At 48.3% G+C, this 24,607-nt stretch overlaps 9 protein-coding genes across 12 annotated transcripts; 5 read left to right on the forward strand and 4 right to left on the reverse strand.

The window, feature by feature from the left end:
- Positions 1-4: 4 nt before the first annotated feature.
- On the reverse strand, positions 5-3,690 carry FOIG_13170 (uncharacterized protein). The gene is made up of 2 exons (XM_031214276.1): positions 3,260-3,690; positions 5-3,206 (listed from the first exon to the last, which is right to left on the reverse strand). The coding sequence occupies exons 1-2, from the start codon at positions 3,422-3,424 to the stop codon at positions 228-230; spliced, it is 3,144 nt and encodes a 1,047-aa protein (XP_031055986.1). The 5' UTR covers positions 3,425-3,690; the 3' UTR covers positions 5-227.
- A 185-nt stretch (positions 3,691-3,875) lies between these two features.
- FOIG_13171 (threonyl-tRNA synthetase) lies at positions 3,876-5,677 on the forward strand. The gene has a single exon (XM_031214277.1). The coding sequence runs from the start codon at positions 4,070-4,072 to the stop codon at positions 5,567-5,569; it is 1,500 nt and encodes a 499-aa protein (XP_031055987.1). The 5' UTR covers positions 3,876-4,069; the 3' UTR covers positions 5,570-5,677.
- On the reverse strand, positions 3,993-6,473 carry FOIG_13172 (uncharacterized protein). 2 transcript variants are annotated; one of them, XM_031214278.1, is made up of 3 exons: positions 6,228-6,473; positions 5,931-6,129; positions 3,993-5,875 (listed from the first exon to the last, which is right to left on the reverse strand). In XM_031214278.1, the coding sequence occupies exons 1-3, from the start codon at positions 6,331-6,333 to the stop codon at positions 5,830-5,832; spliced, it is 351 nt and encodes a 116-aa protein (XP_031055988.1). In that variant the 5' UTR covers positions 6,334-6,473; the 3' UTR covers positions 3,993-5,829. The 2 variants fall into 2 exon arrangements, with proteins under 2 accessions (XP_031055988.1, XP_031055989.1); XM_031214279.1 differs by having other exon boundaries at positions 3,993-6,129.
- A 428-nt stretch (positions 6,474-6,901) lies between these two features.
- Positions 6,902-7,993, reverse strand: FOIG_13173 (maf-like protein). The gene is made up of 2 exons (XM_031214280.1): positions 7,692-7,993; positions 6,902-7,637 (listed from the first exon to the last, which is right to left on the reverse strand). Exons 1-2 carry the CDS (start codon positions 7,872-7,874, stop codon positions 7,011-7,013), a joined length of 810 nt encoding a protein of 269 aa, XP_031055990.1. The 5' UTR covers positions 7,875-7,993; the 3' UTR covers positions 6,902-7,010.
- Positions 7,994-8,556: 563 nt separating this feature from the next.
- FOIG_13174 (uncharacterized protein) lies at positions 8,557-12,288 on the forward strand. Of its 2 annotated transcripts, XM_031214281.1 has the most exons (5): positions 8,557-9,007; positions 9,136-9,230; positions 9,283-10,210; positions 10,260-10,785; positions 10,834-12,288. In XM_031214281.1, the coding sequence occupies exons 1-5, from the start codon at positions 8,930-8,932 to the stop codon at positions 11,247-11,249; spliced, it is 2,043 nt and encodes a 680-aa protein (XP_031055991.1). In that variant the 5' UTR covers positions 8,557-8,929; the 3' UTR covers positions 11,250-12,288. The 2 variants fall into 2 exon arrangements, with proteins under 2 accessions (XP_031055991.1, XP_031055992.1); XM_031214282.1 differs by having other exon boundaries at positions 9,136-10,210.
- FOIG_13175 (uncharacterized protein) lies at positions 9,246-13,711 on the reverse strand. 2 transcript variants are annotated; one of them, XM_031214284.1, is made up of 4 exons: positions 12,883-13,711; positions 12,538-12,821; positions 12,348-12,489; positions 9,246-12,299 (listed from the first exon to the last, which is right to left on the reverse strand). In XM_031214284.1, exons 1-4 carry the CDS (start codon positions 13,170-13,172, stop codon positions 11,699-11,701), a joined length of 1,317 nt encoding a protein of 438 aa, XP_031055994.1. In that variant the 5' UTR covers positions 13,173-13,711; the 3' UTR covers positions 9,246-11,698. The 2 variants fall into 2 exon arrangements, with proteins under 2 accessions (XP_031055994.1, XP_031055993.1); XM_031214283.1 differs by having other exon boundaries at positions 11,342-12,299; positions 12,348-12,821; positions 12,883-13,363.
- Positions 13,474-15,356, forward strand: FOIG_13176 (uncharacterized protein). The gene is made up of 2 exons (XM_031214285.1): positions 13,474-14,127; positions 14,184-15,356. Exons 1-2 carry the CDS (start codon positions 13,588-13,590, stop codon positions 14,748-14,750), a joined length of 1,107 nt encoding a protein of 368 aa, XP_031055995.1. The 5' UTR covers positions 13,474-13,587; the 3' UTR covers positions 14,751-15,356.
- Positions 15,218-18,485, forward strand: FOIG_13177 (uncharacterized protein). Its single transcript, XM_031214286.1, has 5 exons — positions 15,218-15,282; positions 15,393-15,948; positions 16,146-17,029; positions 17,080-17,366; positions 17,425-18,485. The coding sequence occupies exons 3-5, from the start codon at positions 16,677-16,679 to the stop codon at positions 18,399-18,401; spliced, it is 1,617 nt and encodes a 538-aa protein (XP_031055996.1). The 5' UTR covers positions 15,218-15,282; positions 15,393-15,948; positions 16,146-16,676; the 3' UTR covers positions 18,402-18,485.
- Positions 18,486-20,717: 2,232 nt separating this feature from the next.
- Positions 20,718-22,666, forward strand: FOIG_13178 (uncharacterized protein; the record flags this gene model as incomplete). The annotated part of the gene is made up of 6 exons (XM_031214287.1): positions 20,718-21,272; positions 21,335-21,381; positions 21,435-21,573; positions 21,628-22,125; positions 22,187-22,504; positions 22,559-22,666. 6 exons carry the CDS (start codon positions 20,718-20,720, stop codon positions 22,664-22,666), a joined length of 1,665 nt encoding a protein of 554 aa, XP_031055997.1.
- Between the last annotated feature and the right edge of the window lie 1,941 nt (positions 22,667-24,607).

Here is a 24,607-nt window from a genome sequence, read left to right on the forward strand (position 1 = left end):
ATGGCGGCCGTATGCAATATTTGACCGAAGGAATAGATTTATGTTACTGGTCATTCACTTCCCAGAGTCAACAATAATTGAGAGAGGATTTCATCGCAAGCTTCAGCCTTTTGTACGAAACCGTTAACAATGGTCTAATCTTGTTGTAAATCCATCCCTGGTGTATCATTTCCCAATTCATCATCGTAATCTTCTCCTACTCTAATCCCATGTCCAATGATATTATCTTACTGCTGCTGCTGCTGTTGTTGCCGAACACCGGAAGCCATTTGCTGAAACTTGTCCAGCACCTCTTTATCTACATTGACAGCCCACTGCTCCTGGAAAGCTTGCTCACCCCCAACCCTGTTCACTAAATCCTGCAAGCGCATCTTGACAAAATCGAAGGCGTGAACTGTATGAATGGGATCTTTGGCTTCCATATTGCGTTCCGCAATGATCTTGGGGGTATCATATTCGGTGGTCTCCAAAGGACCCCATATCAGAGTATCAGTGCCATTGGCCACGCCGTCTTGGAGATCGGAAATCACGTTAATCCACATGTCGAAGTAGTCTTGGAGTTTGCTCAACACAAGCTCTTGGACAGGTGACGACAATTCCAGTAATCTTGTCAAGCCAAGAAGATAGAGTTTCTGCCGCTCAATGTGGTCCATACTTGACATATGTGAGAACCACTCAGATGATAGCCAGGCCCAAACCTGATCAAGTGAACCCATATTGGTCAGCATCTGACTGAAGAGTGTGGGTTCAGCGAGAGCCAATCGTCCTAGAATGGCAAAGTAATCTGTCTCAGTGATAGTACTGAGTTTGCTGACCTTTCGGTTAGGACCTGTGGTCTGATGTGATTCCCAAGCGTCATGTAGGTTTCCGAGGATTTTGTTCATAAAGCCGATTTCAACCATATCCTGTAGGATAACTGAAACGCCGGTCGAGCCGCCAAGCTCTACAGCGGCCCGGATAAAATTCTCAATGCAACTAGTACCCATACGAACTTGTTCTCGGCTCTTTGAATCTAAGATATTAGACAAGGCGCTCAATGTCGGGCGACGCAGGCGGTCTTCTAGCATAGAAGCAGGAGCAAGAAGGATATAAGACTCAACAGCTGTTAGAGCCAGTGAGGCCGTCTCACTATCATACTCGAGTAGTGGCAGAGCAAGTTCTGCAATGTTTATCAACTCAGGAGCCAGGGGAGCATAGCTCTGCATGAGGATATTATTCCACAATTCCAAAGACTCATCAATTAAATGGAGGTGTAGGTCTGATCCTCGACGGGCTGCTTCAGAGAGGAGTGGCAGCATGAAATGCTGATATCGTTGTGAATCGGGGCCCATGCTCATAACCAGGGCTGCGAAAATTGACGTTACCGCTTGTTTGATCATGTACTCTTCAGCCCCCGAGTTCTCCCAAACCGTAGGAAGAGCCGACATGAGCTGGTCTCCAAACTGGGATACTTGCTCTTCCATTCGTGTAACCAGGATTCTAATGGACTCAAGGATAGCCAACTTAGTCTCATCGACATCGACACTTTGAACGAGGTTGATGAGCTGCGATAAAACATCAGAAGTGTATGGCAGGAAAGCGTCCACATTAAAGTCAAGCTCATCAGCGATCCATCGTAGTTGTCGGGCAGCTGTAATTCTGACAACCACATCATTGGTCTCATCCTCAGGGTTGAGGAAATGCCGGTAGATTTGGTAGACAATCGGCCTACTTGAGTCATCGAGCTTGATAGGAGCCCACTGACTGACAAGGATGGCGATTCGTCGCCGCAGTACCTTGCAGAGGCCGCCTTGTAGACGTGCGTCATTGACAATCGTTGAAGCCAGAACGGCATCGAAGTCAAACACATGATGAACATGAGCAGCGGCGAGGCCCATTGCAGTATACACCGCCTCTTTGGTAGCAATATCGGCCTGGGGATCTTGTGCTGTCTGGAAATAAGACAACAGGGGAGGGACTAGCAAGTCCTTATAGTTTGTGAGAAGATCGAGGAACAGCTTTTCAGCACATGGCCTTACTTCCCACTCATAAGCGTTTCCTTCGCTCTGTTCCTGTTGCTCCCACTCCTCTGGATCTTCCTCCCAACCTTCAAGATCCGACTTACGGAAGACAAAGAGATGGGTGATGATGGAGTTAACAATTTGAATGACGAGATCGGGTTTCAAAAGTTCCGATTTGATCAGGTTCTTAGCCTTTTCTTGCTCGGCCTTTGTTTCTGGGCTTCGCCATCTAAAAGTCTGGACATGCTGGAATCCTATTCGAACGCATGACCTCAGAAGGAGAAGTCCCTTGAGCGCCAGTCTTTCTAGTACGGGGCCCTCGACCTTGGATTTTGCAGATCCGGTCTCTGATGGGCCTTGTCTGATACCGCCAGACTTGTCGAATACCTCTGCAAACTTGGCAACCAGCTCCCAATATGATTGCACCAATGGGATGGAGTTGGGAAGAAACACAAAGCTGGCGGCATGCTGCTCAGCCATGTCAATGTGCAGCTTGGTAAATTGGAGCAAGTGCTTGCCAACAACTTCTTGATAATTTGGTGGGACTGCCGAGTCATGACTAACAAGGTTGAGGAGCTGCCCGAACTGGTTCTGTGACAAAGTCCAGAATTGCTCAACGGTGTTGTCACTGTGGGGGCGCTCGTAGCCCATAATAACAAGCCGACGAAGGACTCGAAGAGCAAGTAAGCTGTTGAGCATAGCCAGGTTGACTTCCTCCTGACCTCCTGGCCCACCAGTAAGGAAGCCCATCCATGCCTGGGACTTTTCTGAGTAGACTTCGCTTAGAACGTGAACAATCTCAGGGGTGACCGATTGCAGAGCGGTCTGGTTCTTTCGCATGCGTGCGGTTCCCAGTTCCTTCACCACTCGTAGTAGAATTTCGAGGATGCCATGAAGATGTCTCTGGTTACCATTTCGCGATGAACGGAGGAGTTCGATAATATTGCCCATAGCATCTGGCCATTCGCCAGGATAATCGATTCTAACGATCTTCGCGACCACCAGAGCATTGTGTAGAGCAAGGTTGGTGTGCTCTTCCTCGATAGAACCTTGGAACAGTCGCGAGCGTATCAAGCTCTTCTCGTCTGGTTTTATACTGTTCTTGACATGGTTAAACAACCGCCAATAGCGGTCAATACCATTCTTGAGCTGAATGATGGCGAGAAATCGAACTTCGTAGGCGAGGGACTTGTCGAGGTAGACAGCCTGCCAGATTGTTAGTGCCTGGAAAAGAGTCTCGACCTCGAGCATAGGCTCACCTGCAACGAAGAATAGTAGCCTGGTTGGAGCTCCCATGATGTTAGTTGTTGCCCTGCCGTTTGACGCTGCGCATAGTCAGTTGAAGTGGCTGACTGCAGTGTCTGGTAGAGCGACTGCAAAGACAGCGGGTTCGCATCGGCTGGGACTTCGATAGCAAAGCTCATGGTGAGAGCCAGCAGCGGCTTATGTCCGTGGGAGCCGCAGGACTAGTTAGGACTTGAAAGGCTAAAGACGGTAATAGAGAAATAAGAGAGCGAGAGCCTCGTTGTGTGAGTGCGAAGAGAAATAACGGTATGAAGAAGAGTAGTGAATTTTGGCTAGTCGAGATGCTCACGCAGTTGCTCTGTTTGTATGGATGGCGGGGTTCCATTAGGTTGTTAGCGTTGGGGAGGGGTCACACAAAGACTCAAAGACCCATGCCACAATGTCCATAACCACTATAGAACAAAGGGACTGTACATTCAGCTTATGACCTCACCTTTCATATATGGAATTACGTATGATCTGACCTACCTGAGTTTGACCTACCAATCTATCAGCATGATTGTGTTCTTTATAAGTTTATATGCAGATACATCGCCCTGTATCATATTGTTAACCGCTACACGAGCTGGACATGTCCACCGACTGCCGATAGGCGATAGCTGACCGCTAAGAATAGCGGCCCGTGAGTGTCCGCTAGGCTTTAAACAGCAGCGAGCTGGCAGTCGTCCAACGATTTCAGGTGGGTTTGTGAATTTTGGGTCGTCCTATTTCCGCAAAAGCATTGAATTTCGATTTACCACGCGCCATTGCATGCTGAAGTGGCCATGATCCGCTTGAGGACCGCCCGAGCGGCTTTCAATACATCTCTAAGAAGACCATGGACGTGCCCGCAATGCATCTCTCGCAGCCGATTCTATTCTGGAAAGTCCGAAAAGCGAGAACCTCCCGACCATCGTAAACTCGGTACCAAGCAAGAACTCTTTATCAGCTCGATCTACAGTCCTGGCTCCCCCATATTCCTACCGAATGGCTCGCGAATCTTCAATCGACTTGTCGACTTTCTCCGAAAACAATACGTGCGATATGGCTTTGAGGAGGTCATTACGCCGACCATCTACAAAAAGTCACTATGGGCCAAGTCAGGTCATTTGGAAAACTACGCTGACGACATGTATGCTGTAAGAGGGAATACAGAACCGCCGCCTGCGCAACATGACGGATGCTGTGGGAGTGAGCAGAAGGATTTGAAGCCAGACGAGGAGGAAGAGGGTGATTATGGTCTAAAACCTATGAATTGCCCCGGCCACTGCCTCATTTTCGCTTCCAAAAACCGCAGTTACCGAGATCTTCCAATTCGATATGCCGACTTTAGTCCTCTACATCGAAATGAGATCTCTGGCGCTTTGAGTGGACTAACTCGTGTTCGACGTTTTCACCAGGATGACGGACACATCTTTTGCCGACCAATTCAAGTTGAGAAGGAGATTAAGAAGACTCTAGACTTTGTCAAGGTAGTCTACACTGTTCTGCGATTTGGCTCAAACTATCGACTTGCACTCTCCACACGGCCAAAGGATCACTACATTGGTACCGAAGAGGAGTGGGACCAGGCTGAGAACGCCTTGAAGCGAGCTCTGGACGCATCAGGCATGGAATGGGGTGTGAATGAGGGAGATGGTGCTTTCTACGGACCCAAGATCGATATCGTCCTCACAGACTCGGATGGAAAGGAGCATCAGACGGCGACCATTCAACTTGACTTTCAACTACCCAAGCGATTTGAACTTGAGTATCAGGCCCCTGCTCCTGAATATGAAGCTAGAGGCGAGACGACCACAGATGCTTCTCTACTCGATGAGTATGGCCCCGTGCGCCCTGTTATGATTCACCGCGCTGTCCTGGGCTCGGTTGAGCGTCTCATGGCTCTCCTGATTGAGAAGTACAATGGCAAGTGGCCTTTCTGGTTGAACCCTCGCCAAGTCGTCATTCTCACCATCAACACTGCCGAACCTGTTGTCGAATGGGCGGAGCAAGTGCGCAGTGTGCTGGTTGGTAACAACGACCAACTTTACGAGCAGCTTGAGAGCGGCACACTCCCTAGTCAGGGGAACGCATTTCGACCAACTGGGCTGTCGGTTGACATAGATGATAGTGCGCGGCCTTTGGGTGCGAAAATCAAGGAGGCAAGAGAGAAGAACTATGGTGAGATCCTCGTGATCGGACAGAAAGATGTTGAGAACAAGCGGGTTTCGCTAGGCAAGGAGATGCTATTACCAGAGGAGGTACGTGAGCGGTTCAAAACCATGGTAGACACATTTGCCTAGACATAGATATGCGATGTCATGTAATAATAACTGTAAAAACACATTTGTATGATACAACAGTCTCTATATCAGTCTTTCTTCCCTAGTCATGCTGATAGCGCGGCGCTGCCATTGTGGCGCGGCTCGTTGCTATCGCGATTTGGGCTGGTCAGGTGCTGATATGCGACAGTCAATCAGTTCCATCGGCTCAATGCCCAACGTCGTTGAGTCTGTTCGGGCTCTTGACGTGCGGTAGCTGTGAAGACCATCCAAGTGCGTAATCATCCCCTAGTACGACCTGGGTTCGCCGCCTGTTGATATAGCGCCCTAGAAGGACAGTCAGTACCTTGTTCGTTGATCGCAAAGTGGTCACCCGACTCACCTCTTATGTTTCTCATCGACATCACCACCAGCCTGCTCAATGCGATCAACCATGGCCTGTCTCTCTGAGAGCTGCTCACGCATATAGTCAACTGTCCGCTTCAGAACCAGGCCCTCAGATCTCCCCTGTCCTTCTAAGCCAGGCACCAGTTCAGTCAAGCGGTCGAAGCCTTCACGAATCGCTTGGCGTCGCTTCTGCTCTGATTGATGCGCATTAGCAAATATCGTCTCGAACAACATTCAGGAGTATCTCAGATATCATGCGACAGCAAATATCACGTGTAAACAGGTCACATACCAGATGCGATATGGTTCTGCTTCTTTTCCTCCTCAGTGAGTCGCGGTTTCTCATCGGCGGCACCGGCATCGCCATTTGCGGGTGACTTATTATTTGGAGACGACATCTTTTGGCTGAGTAGTGATAGTGAGGAGAATGGTGGTGAGACGTAAACAAACGTGCAAAATTTGTCAAGATGCGCATAGAACTTTCATGTGAGAGAGGATATGTAGGTCGCAAATGATGTGCAAGGGTGCTGCCCCGGATTTTCCATGTGAAAATGACACTACAGGACCCTTAGTCTGCCTGGTCCATGCATATTGACATCCAATATGGAAGGCCGCGTTCTCCTGGTTTGGCGATTGATTCATGTCTTGGGTTGATTGTTCCTGATCTGCAACACCAGTGTTCTAATTTAGTCACGATAATTATGTAATTATGTAACTTCAATTTACCGCTCTCAGTGTATTCATAGTACCCAACCTGAGTTGTTATATACTGTGAAGGCAGCCTGGGCTTGTCGATGAAATCTGTCTGTTAGTTCAGCTAGGTCATGAGGAGCGGGTATCATATGTCCTCTGGTGCTGAGACCTTATTAGGTCCGCGATGACGAGATAGGTCCATTTTGCACCTATCAGCTTCAAAGAACACTTCTGGAAACCCGAATACAGTAGCTTAGAAGAAGCCGTATAGAAATAAAAACGACTGAGAAAATAGGGACTGGTCAAGCCACATTTCTGTAGCTCGTTAAATTGCATGAGTATCCATTTTATTTTCCTGGTATCCTCTATTCTTACTCAACACCTAGTCCTCTTCCTCGCCTTCACCTTCAAAGTCCTCCTCTTCCTGTCTGAATATGACTTTCTCCGCCATAGCCATGCATTTTCTCACTGGAAGTCCAACGACATTGTCGACACTTCCGTCGATCTTCTCAACAAGCAACATGCCGCCCACACCCTGAACAGCGTAGCCACCAGCCTTATCCGCGCCTTCACGAGTCTTGACATACGCCTCAATCACATCATCAGGAAGACCCTCGGATTCACTCAAGAAGTACACCTTGGTCTCTTCTGTGTAGGTGTCGATGACATAGCCCGGATGTCTCGCGTCTTCTCTTGGGGCGATAACTACAATCGACGTCAAGACCTTGTGCATTCTCTGGTCTCGCAGATGCTTGAGCATGCGAATGTGATCAGCTTCACTTCGAGGCTTCTCCAGAATTCGACCATCCTTGGTAACGATAACAGTGTCCGCAGCGATGACGAGATCAGGATCCGGTATAGATTTCAGATGAACTTCAAGTGCGGTAGTATAAACGTCCATACACTTCTGGTGAGCAGTTGCAGCTACATATTCGTAAGGACCTAGTGCAGCTTTGTCGAGATTCTCGGGTTTGGTGGATGGGAGAATCTCAAGGTTTGTGAGGCCAAACTATGTGTTGTGAGAAAAATGCCATTGGTGTTAACTCGCATGTCTCTGGCTCACCTGTTGTAGCAATGCTTTTCTTCGTGGTGAGGCAGATGCAAGAATCACTCTCTTGCCGTTGAGGTGCTTAAGAATTGGGAGTTCTAGCGGTATAGGACCTTTCCGTAAGGGCCGCTGAGGGGTGCCCTGAGTGGCGGTGGACTTTTCATAGTCAGGAGGTGGTTCGCTTGGTGTATCAGCCATCCTGTCTGGCTGCTTTAATTCCTCGTGTTGGTGAAGTGAAGTTGTAAAGGTTACAGTCCCTGGGATGAGATCTGAATCTTGATAATGAGGTCAATGTGGGGTTGAGTAATGGGAGCTTTGAGCTTAACAGCGCCCCGTTTGGCTGGGCTCCTAGCTCTAAAGCTGCCCCTCATAGCAACTTTGTGTTCATCATGGCAATTATTTACCTTTCCTTGGCTATGAGTTGAGTGTTTAAAAGCTTGGAATTGAAATCTCTATAGTCTCCCCGGAGACAAGTGCATTCACCTATTCCCTACCTACTACCGAGAATCATCCGATCGATTTGGACTCAACTGTTCATATTGTTCAAAGTACAGGTTTCATGATACATACGAAGCGATCATAGCGTAGGCGATCTCCTTTAATTCGTATCATGGGTGCCTTTCAAGTTCGATGCATGAGACCTGAAGCTTGTGAGAACAATAGCACCACAGAGTCGTCGTTATCGATTATAATATGCATGAATTGTGCCGAGTAATAGCCCTTATTGTCCGTTGACATTCAATATTGTTGAATTCTACTATCATTGTCTGCCTTGTTGCCTTAACCGTTTTCAGGCACACATAATAGCTCTCGGTAGGTCGAAGTGGATACCGTACCTCCACCACTGGCATTGGATCCATTGAATGTGCCTCCAAACCTCGCCCTCAGCTCCAAGGAAGCCAGCCCCATTTACCACCACATCAAAATCGCCAGCATCGGAGCATTTGTAGGGCCTGCATAGACCCGCGATAGCCTAAAGCAAAACGGGGGCCTGAAAACCATTCAAACGGTGCATTTTATACGGTGCATCCTCTAATTTCTGCCCTGTTTTTTGAGGTCCAACCCTGGACTTAGTATCTTGCTTGACGCGACCATTGGATCGCACGCGTCAAAATCCACACAAGCGCCGTCGCAAACGACCTCGATCTCCAGGTTTGCGATCCTCAATTGCATCCCAACGAAATCCTCAAGGAAAATATACCGCAATTATCTTTGATGCGCTCGATTAGGCGACCCTATCGATTATAGTCACAATGGACAGCAAACGCAAAGCCAATGGTGCTGCCACGGTCGACAACGACGACAGAGGCTCTAAGCGTCGCAGACTTACTGTAAGTCCGACTTGTCGCTTCTCGCGATTCTGAATCCTTTCAGTTCGCGCAGATCCCCCATAGCACACTTTGACAACCTCTCACTCAACTATCACCCCTTCGATTTATTGACTGGCATTGCGTTCCAGGGCGATTTCGATCTTTCCAAAGGCGAATCTCGAGAATCAACGACTACATATGGCCTGTCATTCCTAGAGCATATTCGAAAAACCGCCGACAAAGCGTAATTCCCACCCGATTTCCAATTATCATTACCGTACTGACTCATCCTATAGTGGGCGTCTTGTCGCAACCAATTTCGAAGAACTTCCACCCCGCGAGGAAAATGCAGACTATTACGAACAAACACGCATGCCCATTTCATTATCCATGATCGAGCAGAAACTGAACGATGGCGAATTTGAGAACTTGTCCGAGCTTGAGGGCTACTTTAAGCGCATGATCAGCAACGCGAAGGAGTTCTACCCTCGATCAACCGAGATATTCGAAGACGCGGAACGATTGAGAAAGGCTGTCAGCAATTACATGACCAAGAAAAATCCGGCATATCATGTTAGAGGTTATCAGGCTGTGCCGACCCCGTTCCCGGATGATGATGGCGAGGAGGCCAATGAAGACAACGAGGACGAAGAAATGAACGATGACGAGAACGAAGATGACGATGAGCCCGAGGAAGAAAAAGAAGACGAGGATGAAGAGGAAGATGAAGAGGAAGAAGAAGAGGCGCCAAGCTCTCGTAGACGAACCATTACACTCAAGCGGAGAACACCTGGTCGTACACCTGGTCGAAGGGCGTCCACTCGAGGCAAAGAGACCCCAAAGCCAGCAGCGCCCGCCGCAAAGCCAGACCACGTCTATGAAGATGTACCCTACAAAGGATTGTCATTTCAGCAAGCCCAGGAAAAGCTCATCGAGGAGCTTATCCGACGCGAAGACCCTGGATACGATGGCCCTTACTTCGAAGCTTTCATTAACCTACCGCCTCGGTCTCTCAAAGAGTATTTCAAGGTTATCAGTGACCCCATGTCGATCCGAAAACTGCAGAAGGCGGTCAAGGGTTTCCACGGTCGTGGTGGCTCAACTGGAGTTAGCGATTTCAAGTCATGGGCCGCTTTTGAGGAGAAGGCAAAGCTATTGTGGACCAACGCGTACTTTTACAATGAAGAAGGCAGTGAAATCTACTTGGTTGCGCAGGATCTCGAGGTCAGTACCATTTTGCTTGCGTTTGTCAACATTTCTAACCGCGTTGCAGAAATTCTTTTATGATCAGTTAAAACAAGCACAAGCTGTTGTAACTGAACCTTCTCAACCAAAGATCAAGTTAAAGGTTGGCGGATCCAGTGAGACGCCTACACCCGGACCCAAGAAGATCACAATCCATGTTGGAGGTCAACGAGATTCTGCTGATTCACCAGCGCCAGCTCAATCGAAGGAGGCGATAACAAATGGCCAAACTGTGAACGGCACGGCACGTACTTCAACGCCTGCTCAAGCTGTCAATCCCCAACTGGAAAAGGCTAGAAGCACCTCGTTATCTGCCGTGCCATCTCCTAGTCCTTCTGTACAGAGTGCTCTCAAGGCAGAGGAGGCCTCAAGGGCATCGCCAGCAGTTACATCACAACCGCCTAGCGCTGCACCTAATCAAGCGACTCCCGCGATTCCTGCGGCTGCTCCCGTTGCTGTCCCTGCTCCTGTGCCTGTGGCACCACCGCAACCAATCAACAATCCGCTTGTTAATGGGTATATGGACCAGAAGCATCCTCGTCGCCCTGGTAAAGGTAATTCACCCAAACACATTTACAAGCGCCAAACACTAACAAATACAGGTATCGACGATGCTCTCATTGAGAGTATGAAGATTCAGGTTCACCCCACTCTTCAATCACACAGTCCTGTACTGGCAACCATCAGACCCAACCCCAAGGAGATGGAACAGGCTGCCACTCTTAACCTACCTCCTCATCTCACCCGTATTCTTGCCGTCACCGCAATACCCAGCCATTTACAGACTAGACAATACAGCCTCTGGACACTGGTTAACAAGCAACCGCTTAAGCCCATTCATCACCAAGCCCCAGGCCAGCTACCTCACGAGCGCGCCTTCGAGGCAATGCTACATCCAGGGCTCAACGTACTCGAGTCACATCTCATCGCTGCCATTCCGCGAGACGAGCGTGTTCCGGGCGGTCCAGAGGTTGAATTAGAAGTCTTCACCATCTCGATCAATGTCCTGAGGAATTAACACTACCAACGTCATCATTCAGGGCATGGGAGAAAGCAGGCATCTGAATGGGCGATTGCAAGACCCTTTACTAAATCTAGTGTTGGTAGCTAGTTCTCTGAATAGGATGAAGGAAGCGTTTGCGAGTGCGAACAATATCCAACGATGCCTTTTATGAGCAGGATATGGAAAGGCATGGGATGGTACTGGTGTTGGGCGGGTATACGGATGCTTTTTTTCTTCTTCTTTTCTTTGTGGAACTGGCCTCAGGAATAGGCTCATAGGGAGCATCCAAATGTTTATGCTGCGTCATTTCACAGCACTGGTTAGGTGGATAGGGTAGAACAAAGCAATATCAAACACTGATATTCTAAATCTCCTATGGTATCTCAAGCCAAACCTGCTCCATGCGCCCCGCCATGCTAAGTCCTGCGTAACTTTCGAAATTTATTTTGTCTTATAATACAAGTCTAGCCAGGCGCAGGCCGTTGTCTCAGTTGCATCAAGTGCTTGAGCATAGTCTGGACAGCTACGTACTGACGTGTCTTGGGATCGTAGTAGCCCGCAACGAGAACTGCCATGACCGCTGTCTTTCCCTTGAGTTCGACTATACCGTCAACTCTGATACATCCCCTGCTGGGCAGACTCTTGGTAGGCTTCCAATGTCGCAGAAAGGCGAGAGCACCAGCCATGCTAGCAGCTTGAAGACGAGGATCGAGTTTCGCGTCTGGACCGAATGCAGCGCTGATGATCTCGTTGAAAACTGGAGGAAGATGTGCGGTATGTGCCTTGGGGTCGTGCTGGACTGCTGCTCTGGTGGCAGCCGGAGGAGGAATTATGCCAGGGAGGTTTCCCACTGGCACTTGGTGCCAGCCAGATTCTGGGGGATCAGGTTCACTTAAACCGATCGCTTTTGAGATATCCAGCGCTACTTGTTTCGTTAGGAAACTGACAAAGGTCCAGCAACCCATAGCAAGAGCTTTGGGGTAAAGTGCTTTGGCAAGAAAGCTAGCAGCAATCGAGTCGATGGGTCGATCACCCCAGAAAATGCCCTCCTCATCGATCATGATTCTTCATTGAATTAGCAAGACGAATATCATGTGTAGGTTGAAAACTCACCCAGAGACATAGTGTATCGGTGGAGGAGCAGGCGGGAAGATTATGTCAAGCCAGTACTTCCTCACAGTTATTTCTCCACCAAGAAGCTTATTGAAGGCAGGGTTCCGTTCAACGCCACGCTTGATCTCGTTTGCCAGACCATCTATGCATGCGTTAGAATGTGAATCTTCCTCGGAAGGGCCTCGCTCACTCTTGATCTCCTGAAGAAGTTTCTTGTCCTGGCTGACTTTGACGAAAGTTTGCCACTCTGGATCTGAACCTCGATATGGTGGTTGCTTAACTTCTTTGGTTGTGAAGGGGAAAGGGAGAAATATCAACGGTTCGTCAGGGTCGTGGAGGGCCTCGGCTTCCTCCTTCTCTTTTTCAGACAGCGCCTCCCATTCTGCGTCAGCCCAGTCGAATATGGGATCGAATACAACGGCGATGAAGATTTGCCAACAAGCGTAGAGCACAATAGTCGTGAAGATCGCACGGCTTCGGGGAGTGTTAGCATCGCGCTTCGCTCAACCATGACAGCTTCTTCTGCCAGACATACCGTATTCGATATCGGAAGATGGTCCATTTTGCCCTTCTCAGTGCTCTCTTGACTTCCTCGCCCCCCACCTGGTTTGCGCTTCCGTGGTAGACTGGGTTCACCCTGTTGGCGTTCGTTGAAGGATCGGGTTTGGAGAAGTAGACTGGTATAGGTTCCGATTGCCTTTGACGCCACGGCAAGAACGATATACGCCTGTTAAGAGGTCGGATCTGGCTGGCGACTGTTCGTTGGGTTTGGAACCTCGTCGTGGGGAGAGCTGCTTGTCGCAGAACAGCTTGCCGAGCTAACATATCGCCTCCTCTGCCGCTGCCACGGGCGAGGGCACCGAATGAAAAGTGTTAAATTTATAAGAAAAGAAGATGCGATTAGTCTCGCTACTAGATTAGTGATTCAAGGAATGGCATGCATCGTGGCAATGTCGACAACAATAATTACAATGATAAGCTTCTGTCCCGCGGTTACGTTTAGCTTGATAGTGTAATTGGCGAGACTGTGTCAAATGCCCTAAACACTGTTTCAATCGCCACTGTAACGCTCTAATTGGGGGGCTGACGCACTGTATGACGGAACAACTCGAGACCCGGCCGCAACCCAACACGTGCATCATCCCGGATTCGCGTTGCCTGTATCAAGCTTGCGACGTTAAGCTATCTCAGCCTGGCCTCCAGCCTCAAGACAACCAAGCTTCATCAATCCGCATCAAAAATGAAGCTCAACATTGGGCTCAGTGCAGCCTTTGCAGGCATTGCTGCTGCATCTCAACAGCCCGCCGCTGACGGTACCAAAGTTTATATCCTCCGAGGATCCCATCACATCGAGCCTACGACGAGTATCACCCCCAGCGAAGCCCGTCTCATCCTCTACCAGCGCCTCGCCCCCGAGGGACAGGACTTTTCATTTCGCGATCTCACAGCCTCCGACGATGAAGGGCGTGTCGTTTCTTTAATGAACAAATATGGAAAGGTCCCTGCGCCATTGCTTTCCGATGAGAAGACCGCGACGCCGCGCCAGCTCGCTATTACCATTGACGGAATGCCCTCCTTTGAATACGAATCATTCTTTGGCTGGCTTTTTAACACACAGCCCGACTTTACCACGGATATTAGCAAGGAGAATGGCGAGCATCCCGGGGTTTTCGCAAATGTCCTCGCTAAGATGCCCGAGTGTCCCCTGAGCCAGATTGCTGCCTTGGACGAGAAGTGTTTCAACGGTCAATCTGCTTATGCGTCATACAGCAGGTCTCAGGTAACTAAATTCTATCATTTCTATTACACCGAGTTATTTTCTAACGACGCGATAAGGATGGTGACCATCCCACTACCCTACTAAACGAGCTTCCCAAGCTTCAGAAGCTCGCCGAGTCGGGCGAACTACAGACCATCCTAGTTTTCCTACCCGTCGACGTCGACTCTGAGGACAAGTCCGACAAGGATCAAGAGCTTCGACGTCGACAGGCTGAGACCGTTATCTCATCTATTGAAGAGACAGCCGAGTCACCGGCCGAAACCTCTACCACACCCGCGAAGCCTTCGAACCCCATTAAAGCTGTATGCTTCACCTCGGAGGATAGCTGTATGGAAGCTACCGGCAACTGCACAGGCCATGGAAAGTGCCTGAACAAATACGGCCAAAGCAAGGACTCTTGCTTCGCCTGCCACTGCCAAGTTACCAAGTCCGAGAGTGGCAGTGTCACTCACTGGGGTGGTAACATGTGCCAGAAGCAGGACATCAGTGTCCAATTCTGGCTCTTCGCTGGCTTCACCATTGCCCTCCTTACCATTCTGTACATGGCCATTGGCATGCTCTTCAGCGTTGGTGAGGAGAAGCTCCCTGGAGTGATTGGCGCTGGTGTGTCGAGGTCCAAGTAAAGTTAGAATGGGGGAGATACGGAGAATTATGGGAACTGTCGGGCTGCTGGAGTTGTGTAAGCCGACTCGGGGAGTTTTCACAACATAACGACTCCAGGGCGGCATGTATCATCATATGGTGTATTTGACATACGGGCGTACAAAGGCTAGGAGCTTGTATCAGGTGCCTCGATAAGGGGCTTCTTTTGTTAGAATGCGTTTCGATTTTTGCGACCAGTTCATTGAGTACAAGAGCATGCAACTATTCGACTTATGAGAGTGCCTTTTCACATGTCGTGATGAGTTAATGCCGACCCTCTTTCACATGATGGCTCTTTTCAGCATGAACATGCCATGACGCGTGTTGAGCAGGGCTCCTGGTCTTTCAATATTGTCCCTTGTAGGCCCATATGATGTGACAATGTTATCTTTAAACGTTCACTTCGTCTCGCGCGAGTTGGACGCTTGCGTTTTGGGTGATCGTTGTTCTCAGTGATGGATGTTTTTCATAGAGATGAGTGGTTTCATAGGAACCCGTTAATGGAGCTTATATGTAGGTATCTTGGCTGTGTCATGACCCGCTGGCATGAGCAGCTCAGACAAGCTCATGAAAATTGAGTTCCAGCACATGCTTCTGTTAGTGGAGCTGACAAGTATGGATAGCGGATTTCGAATCGAGCTCTGATGATATCATGCAAAATCACCAGCTTAATGGTTGATACTTGATAAGAAGAACGCGTCGATATAACACCTCCACTGATCCAGCGACTCGATTAAGTGCTTTTGTGATTCCTATCAATGTATTTCTAAGCTTTAACCGGCATTCACTCACCAATTCCGACCGACATGGCCTTATGAGGCTCTTCGAGCTGAAACCCTTGGACCCACCCTAAACCAACCGGACTTTCCAAGGCCCCATCCCGGTTTCGACGTCTTCCCTTATTAACCTACTGATAAATACTAACTAATACTACACGAACTAAAGAACCGGGTTTTTCTGCTTTTCGTCAAAAGTCCGCCGGACTTGTCAGCATACACCGCCTTCCATTCTTCTCCTGCAAGCTCTTTATGCACGGCAGATCACGGTTATGATATCCCATTCCAATGCAGACAGGCCCAAGCCCGCAACGGCTAAATGGGGTGCTGCTTGTGCGCAGTGCTCTACCGCGAAAGCCAAGTGTATACGGTCAAATAATACGCCTGGATCAAAGTGCGATAGGTAAGCTTATTTTTAACCCCTTTTTCACATTTCAACGGTTTCTTGGACATGTTGAGCCACGTGGGATGCGGCTCCGAAAGTCCCGAGATTTCCGGAGGCCTATGGCCGGATCTTCGGCCGTCATTACGGAGCCTCTCCATAATTAATCCCGGGACCGCGGTTGAAAAGGGAAAATGGGACTGACACATGCTTTGCAGATGTGAACGACTAGTCAAGAATTGTACGGAGCAGGTTCATCGACCCCGGAAAAAGAGAACTGTCAAACCATCGTAAGTTAACCTATCATACAACCCTAACAACACACCGCATCCACATATCGCCAGTCACTGACATGATTTAGACGAACTGCTCAAATAGAAGAAAGACTAAATGGACTAGTAAATCTTCTCAAAGCAGGTGGCCTCACCAATGCCGATCTTGCAACAGATACGACCTGCATCCCAACTGAGGTTGACCCTACCACTGCTGATCAACGGAAGCCTTCAACGAAAGAGAGAGATTCTTCTCTCACTCCTGAGACAACAGAGTGGTCAATACCTGATACTTACAACTCATATGCTCCTCCACAATGTATATGCAGACAGACCAGTGGAGTGGCTCCGCCCCCTCCGGCCTCAGATGAAGAACTCTTGAAGCTTTATCGAAAAGAGTTACAAGCCCTTCACCCGTTTGTCGTGATCCCCGATGGCGTTACAGCTGCAAAACTCAAGGCGACGCGGCCTTTCCTTATGTCGGCCATTCGCATGGTCACGTCGTATCGCAGTCTAAGGTCGATGAGGGCTCAGATGTATCATCTGATGAAGTACATAGCAGACCACATGCTCATCCGTTCTGAGCGATCTCTGGACTTATTACTTGGAATCATTGTCATAATTGCGTGGTACAAGTATCACTGCTTCATGCACGCACAGCTAAACAACTTGATCGCCTTGGCCTCTACTCTCGTGGGTGAGTTGGGCTTACACCGCAGTCCGACGGTTCTGGAGCGGACCAGCTTGATGGTTGTGACACCGTTCCAGCCGGCAGCGAGAACCAACGAGGAGAGGAGAGCCTTATTGGGAGTATGGTACTTATCTTCATCGTGAGTTGTATTACTATCAGGAACCGATTTTGGGGACTAATTGTTGATAGGATGTCTCTCGGGTTCCTACGGATAGAACCCATGCGGTACACCAAATACATCCAACAATGTCTGGCTGTTCTTGAGCAAGAAAGGGAGTACGACACGGACATGCGCCTTGTAACGCTTGTTCGCGTTCAGCACTTGACGGAGAGGATCGCACAACTTAATGCTCCTGATGACCCTGCGGAAGAGATTGTTGGCCTCCCAGCGGCACCATTGTCAGCCTACGTTTCTGCGTTCCATAACGAACTTGACAGGATCAGGAATGGGTTACCTCCCGAGCTTACAAACGACAGTGAGTTCTACTACTGTTGGGATTAATGTTTCTGATTTACTGATGTTGACTTTTGCAGGAGTGATAAATATGTTTCTAAATACGGCCATGCTCCGTTTATATGAACCTCCTATACTAGACGCCCCTAAAATTATCTCCATGTCAGAGTCATTAACATCTCCAACATTAGGGGCTGCTTCAGCTCTTGACATCTTTTACCAGTCAAGAAACGCACTGAAGAAGTTCTTTGACGATTGGCTCATGGTTCCGATTCCCGAATTCTACAACCAGACAACACCAGTAGTTGCACAACTTGTCTACGGGATGACAATGCTTGGTCGCTGGGCCAAGTATACTGCACCAATTCCTTTGACAAAGGCCACTACATCAATGCCACAGGACACAAGCGCGCGAGACCCCCATGATGAGATTTACAAAGCAGACTCCGCATACTCGGCGAGTGTCAGCCCATCAGTTGCAACACCGTCAGTGACGACGGGAAGAGATTCTCATGAAACCAGCCCGATCTCACTCCGGGAGGGTACAGACCCGAGGCTACCAGCTGCTGTGGCTGCTCTTCGGTCACAGATCCAGACCCAACCAGGACTCTCCCTCGACGTCACAGGGATACTATCGGCGATATGTGCGCGGTTTGAAGAAGCCAACGCATCATTCCAGATGGCATCAACAGAGCCTGGTGCTTCGGATCACAACTTGTGGAGTATGAGTGCCATCAAGGTTAAAATCACGAGGGCAAAGCTTGAGAGATGGGCAGAAATTGTAGCGGCTGGTACAGAAGCCCTAAAGATACACGATGAAGTCCGAGACACGGCCATGATAGATAGTAGCACAAGCGAGACCGGAGCCGCTGGCCCTGTAGCGGCCATGGGCCAGGATATGCAGCCTGATGCGTTCACCATGCCGGATTGGAACCCTGACATGCCGTGGGCTTCGGAGATGCTCCAGGGGGTTGACCCTTCGATATGGTTCGACGGTTATCTAGATTGGGGGGCTGTTGTTATGAATTCTATGGGTAATCTGGGACACCCGAACTAGCCCTGAGACATCGCCTTAGGGGCGGTATCTTATATATGATATGTCAGATGAGGCTTAATATTAATTATGACTGATCTAAGTGACCTTATAAGATTGTTCAGATCTGCTCTCAGACCTCAACAAAATTCTGAAACTTAATTCGCCTTTCTAAGAATCTTCCTCTTCCTTGCTCACCGACGAAAAGCCTTGCCTTGCCACAAAGGGCTTATACTATCTAAAGGCTAGCCCGCCAGTCTTAGGACTCACCGCTTACAACAAGCGCATCGGGCAACCATTATCTTCTATGGCAAACAAGCCTAATCAGCGCGCGTTCTAGGAGAGCTGAATGATGGAGCTTTGTTGTCTAACATCAGCCAATAACACATCCATCGGTGAACCACACAAAGAACGGTGTGGAAGAGTCTTTATCCAGACTGAACCCCTTGAAGGAATCTGATGAGTTGTTTGGGCTACAACTTGACTAAGAATGCAACTTTCCGTTGGGATTGCTCCCTTACAGTATGATCATATAATGTAACCTATTGGCATCGGTAGTCATCAAAAGAGGTTCTATCTACGCACTATTGACTTTAAGGTTTTTGATAATAACAGTAGAAATAACCAACCAAGGCTAAGTAAGCAAGCGCTTTGATCCATAATGCTTGGCTATTTGGTATGAACGATAGTTTGACAGTTTGAAGGTTACGCCCCCATTAATTGATGCATCTATCGTGTTGGCAGCATGCAATTGACCTTGCCGACAGCAACCCTGTAGTATCCTTCTCTTTGAAGGACAGTTTCCGATAATACGTTCTAACTAACCTAGACTTCCCCCCTGGAAACTAGCGGCACGTGTTTCGGCTACCTACATCGGAAATCCAAGAAGGGATCTCCATACATAATGTACATACTGCCATTGTGAAAATAGAATAGCTTCGTATGATACCTAGATCAGAAGGCATTGTCAATTACTTTGCTACACTGTCGTAACCCTGAAGTTTCTGACAACTTAGGAGGACTCTCATCCAAGAAGATCAGTTTGCCTTAACATTTCGTCAGACCGGTCCGAGGCAAGATTCGGAGGGTTGCAGGACAGGGGGCGTCTGCATACGTTGGGCATCAAAGCCCGCAGATCGAGCGAACGTTCTAACACAGCGTGACGGATAATACTGTATGACTCGGTGACGAACCATCGCCTTGTGTTACTATTAGACTTCGTTGAGAATCAATTTGAGGTTGTCCAAGCGATTCATAGGCTGATCGGCCGTTTTGAGTGACCGTAGTTTCATGAGACCGCCGTTTGAGACAGAAATCTCCTGGGAAAGCCTCTTGAGGTCTAACGAGGAGGAGCTGTCACCTTTTAAGGATGAGTCTTGCGCTTTTGGCGAACCACCCAACTCTTCATCAATTGCACGTTAGCCATTTTCTGAAACGATCCAATGCCAGCAGACTACCGTTACCTCCAATCACGAAGTTGGGTAGCTTATATATTACCCAATAGGACTTTCACGCCGGAAAGACAACGAGGTAGACACTCGCGCACTCCGGATTTTCTGTCATCGTGACACTTATCCACCAAACAGATCAAGGAGGACACCTACCTGCTACCGAAGCCTCATCTGAAAGCGAAAGCACAGAGAGTCAGTTTGAGGATGCAAGACCGCACGAAAGCCTAGAGGCTGGGGTTATCGGGCTCCAAGATGAACTGAGGCCATCCAGCGACACCCAACGTATGTATCTGCCTTTTCTGCTGCCTTTTCATTATCCTCTAAGCCCCCTTCTTGGTATTCTGTGATTGATTGAGTCATTGATCGGTTGACAAGGCAATTGTATGTAGTCTTAGTCTCCTCAACACCATATAGAGTGCGGCCCCCGAGGAGGAAAGTAGTATGGATTTGGTTCTGTGTACGTCGATAATATTCCGAAAACCTACATCCTGTCTCTATATCAACTGACAATCTCAAGTGCTGCTGTGGTCATGGAGGGATGAAAGTGAGCGTCGATCCGTGTCCTCGCTGCGGAATCCCTCGCTGTCCCAACTGTGATACCCAGAGATACAACACCCGCTCCTGACAGCGAATGCGTTATCATTATATATTACCCCTTCAAAAGTTTTACCTCTTCATACACAACGTATCCAAAAAAGAAAAAAATAAAGAGCTTTAAGTACGTGAATTCTGTTTGACTCGAGTGTGATGACAACCCCTGAGTTCCCCAGGTCCGTTGTTGAAGTGAGACAATTGAATGTTTCATGTGTCACGCAAGAACCAATGACAAGGGGGCTTGTAGAGCTTGTCGAGGTGACCGATCCCTGATTTGCTAACCAGAATAAAGTAGATGTTTGGAAAAGGTTTCTTTGGGGGCCCTGTAGCGGCAACTACAACTGTGCAAGAGGAGACACCACAGCCTGGAACACTCCAGAACCAAGGCAGCTTCCCTCACATCCGTGAAGTAGTCCAGCGAGTAAAGAATACCATCGAATGGACAACAGAGTGGTCGCAATCGGATTCTTGGACAAAGACCTATGGCATAAAGAACAAGGTTGTGACATCCACCGAGAGGCGGCCGCTGGTTGATACACTCAAGAATGAAACGGGCGAGTCCTTCGACGAAGTTGACCCATTTTTCGAATCCTACCCCTTATCAAGATCTGTGGAACGTCAAGCACGCGTGGTCAAAGGCTTCTGTGGTGACACAAAACGGCTTCTATTACCTGGTGTTACCTCTGATGGTTCTGATGAGATCCAGCCGCATAAGGGGCAAGCAGCTAGCGCATGGGTTTCTGATAGAGACTGGTACCCTCAAGACTCGGAAAATACTGCATTGGTCCCTCACAAATCATTTGGAAGAGTCCTTGGCGACAATGATATTTGGGCGGTCCTACAAAAGAAGGTTCGCCAATAAGATCATGGTAATGAGTGTGTGAGAAAGTGAGGCTGACGGTTTTGAAATAGCGGTTCTCAAAGAACGATGATGAAGAAATTGGCCCACCTCGAAGAATGTAAGTTTTTATTCTTGTTTGGAAGCCAAATCAAAAGACTGACTCTGTACTAGTTATATCGACAAACCTGACAAGAATAGTATTCTCGCACTTCTTAAGACCACTCCTCCCTCACAGGTAGCAGGATTTAGAGAACTACTTGCGAACTATATCACGGACGCGCCCACGCCTGTCATGAGCTCAAGAGAGATTGTGAGTGTATACAGTGAGGCAAACTCTGGCATTCTATTAACAAATACTCCTTAGTTTTGGTGGGGTTCAATGTGTTTCCTGTTCTCCTTCAATCTCCCGTTCTTTGCAACGAGCACACAAACCGAAAAGGATAACCGGATGCTCTGGAATGGGAAGATTCCACTTCGACGTCGACATGACCTGTCTTTTCTACATCTGGAAGACCACGACAAACATCGTTACAGAGGCACTGAATCTTCGTCCTCTAAAAACGAGCTATTCTTGGTTGAGGGAGTCTGTTCGATTGTGGTTACTGGCCGAACTGATCGGTATTGGACAGCTGCTTGCCTCAACGACGACCTCTCCGAGGAAGACGATGAGCCCAGGCTAACCATAGAAGATGAAGACGACCCAGACATGGACACAGAGAAAGACCCTATCATTCTGAAGGTTTACAACAAGCCAGTGTCACCCCGGGCTTATGCCCTTGCAGCATTGGCGACATCACTAACTAAAATCGCGGACTACCATAAAGACATTCAGCATCAATTTGGAACCAGCCTTAACCATCATGTGAGTTGTCCCCTTTCGCCAGCTGATCCCTGGATAGAACTGACGTTTTCCACCATTATAGACTCCAACGTCTTGGTATGGCACTCCCAAGAACAGTTCATCTCAGCCGATGCAAGACTGGAGGAAGAGATACCCTGAAGTCCTGGAGTGGGTGATTCACTATAACGCCAGACTAATTGAAAAGTTGGAGTATTTCCTGTCACATCATCTTATGATCACTCCTGAGGGACTGCCTCAGCATCCACTATGGCAGAGCGTCCATAAGGAGGAACGCGTGATACAATGCTTAACCGAGCTCAGAGACATTCTGGACAGTCTGCGTGATGTGGACAGTGAACTCAGGCGGTTCCTACAGACTTGTGTTGAGGCAAGACGCGAGGTGAGCCCAGCTTTCACCTAAAAGCTTATATGACCATAACTGACACTCTCATAGAGGAAATTTGAATATCAAGATGAACAAGTTGGCAGGGAAAAGACCCTCCACAAGATCACGTTCGCTGGATTCGTCAGTCGTTCCCAATTTGACTCCTTTGGAACATGAATCGTTAATAAATTATAGGCTCTGGGTATCCTGAATCTAATTGCCCAAATCTATGCGGCCAGACCGGAGAATGCCAGCGCTCTCTCTTCACCTGGGTTCATGGCTCTGACATGGGGTAGTTTTGGTCTCTGCCTCATTATCTGCTTGGTTCCATTGTGGGCTGCCATATCTCAACATCTGACAAGCTTCAGTGGCTATATTTACAGTATTTCTTTACACATCATTCAGGGAGCGAGAGAGCAGCTCAATTGTCTCAAAGATTTTCTAGCCTTGATTAGGTACTTGAGAGTTCGGCGTATTGGTGTTATACTTAGAAGGACAATATTGCGACTTTGTCAAGGAGGAGGAAGAAGAGCTTCTGCATTTACGTCTCCTGTATGATAACCGTTGAAATTACAAACATGGTGATTTTGGAGTTTGAGGCAAATGAAGATCAAGTGGCGTCGGAAGCTGTCAATGACAAAAAAAAAATAAACAAACGGTGGTCTGAGGCATGCTGGCCATGTGACTCTGTACTGAGGCAACTGAAGGCAGGCACCTGCAAGGATCACTGAGGCTGTGACATAACCAAGTCTAATGTTACACATGGCAGGCCTCAAGCCGTTAAATCACTACACATCTATCACAAATTCAGCCTTACTAAGGCGACCGAGTGCCGTATTAGGTGCGAGCTACCAAGATCACCATCTTTTTGAGATATGATATGTCGGGCATCCTCATTCCAGTGAGGACCAAGTGACCGGTCAACTAAAAATAAATAGGGCGTCTAGGTGTTAGTCAACGCAGTGTAACACACCGGGAATCCAATCAACAGTCACCTGGAACCAGTAAACTTGCAGTTCAGATATGAAGTCATGTTAAATACAGGCGGTGAGAAAAGGTTTATAAATTACGATCATCTTCTGGATCCAATGGAGCGAAGTTACGTATCCCCTTTTCAACACTGGCAATTGATGGATTGAGCCGCAAGGTAGTATGCTACCAACAATGTGTATCTCTTTCCCACATTCGCGATATCCTATTACTTATCTCGATTACCGATTGCGAGCCGGCTATACCCGTCTGTTGATGTGTAACAATCCCAAATTCAGGTCCGAGGCCATAACATGTCTTTGACCGAAGATATGCCTGTCCAGTAGTCATCTGAATGATGACGGATAACTTGACAGAACGTCAGTCACTCAAATCAGGCAGAGTCAATAATAGGGATTCCAAGTCACATTACCTTCAAACTGCACATTTGTGCTCTTGATTGTTTCTGATACAAGGTATGCTACGATAGTCGGGCAGATCGAATCTGATGCCGCCGGGGTGACAGTGTCACATGGACAAGAAGGGAAGAAGCCTCAATCATAGCTAGATACATAGAGGTGTTGATCTGTGCTGTTCTGTCTTATCCGACGCTAACTGTGACCGAGAATCGGAATGATTGAGCTGTGCCCCGTGTCTAATGTATAAGTCTATGAACTGACATCCCTGCAAATTCCATTCGTCAATATCCAGCGTTAACGGCTTGCCACTCCTTCTTCCTTCATTCTATATAAAAGACAAGTCGTTGGCTATTGTTTCGAACCTCCGCCGGTTTCCGATAGTCTAATTCCGCAGCCGTTGCCATATAAGTCCTACTCTCTGAACTTATCCGCCACGACTCACTTATCAACTATCGTTGCAGACACATTCACGATGGTCGAAGAACACTATGACGACTTCTCGCAACCAGAAAACTGTGTTGGTCCCGCTGTGATAAGTATGCAGCCCGATGGTTGCCTTATTTCCGAGTCTGCCCCAGATTCCACTGTACTCTCTGCTGCGCCTCTGATACACTGCACATTGAGCCTCGAGATACTAACGAGATACATGACAGATTCGTTCCTCCCACTACTACCTGTGCCAATCAATGAGACACCTTCTCTAAAGAAAGTTATCTACATTTGGTTCTGT

The sequence above is a fragment of the Fusarium odoratissimum genome (assembly GCF_000260195.1).
Source record: "Fusarium odoratissimum NRRL 54006 unplaced genomic scaffold supercont1.31, whole genome shotgun sequence".
NCBI classification, from domain to species: Eukaryota; Fungi; Ascomycota; class Sordariomycetes; order Hypocreales; family Nectriaceae; genus Fusarium; species Fusarium odoratissimum.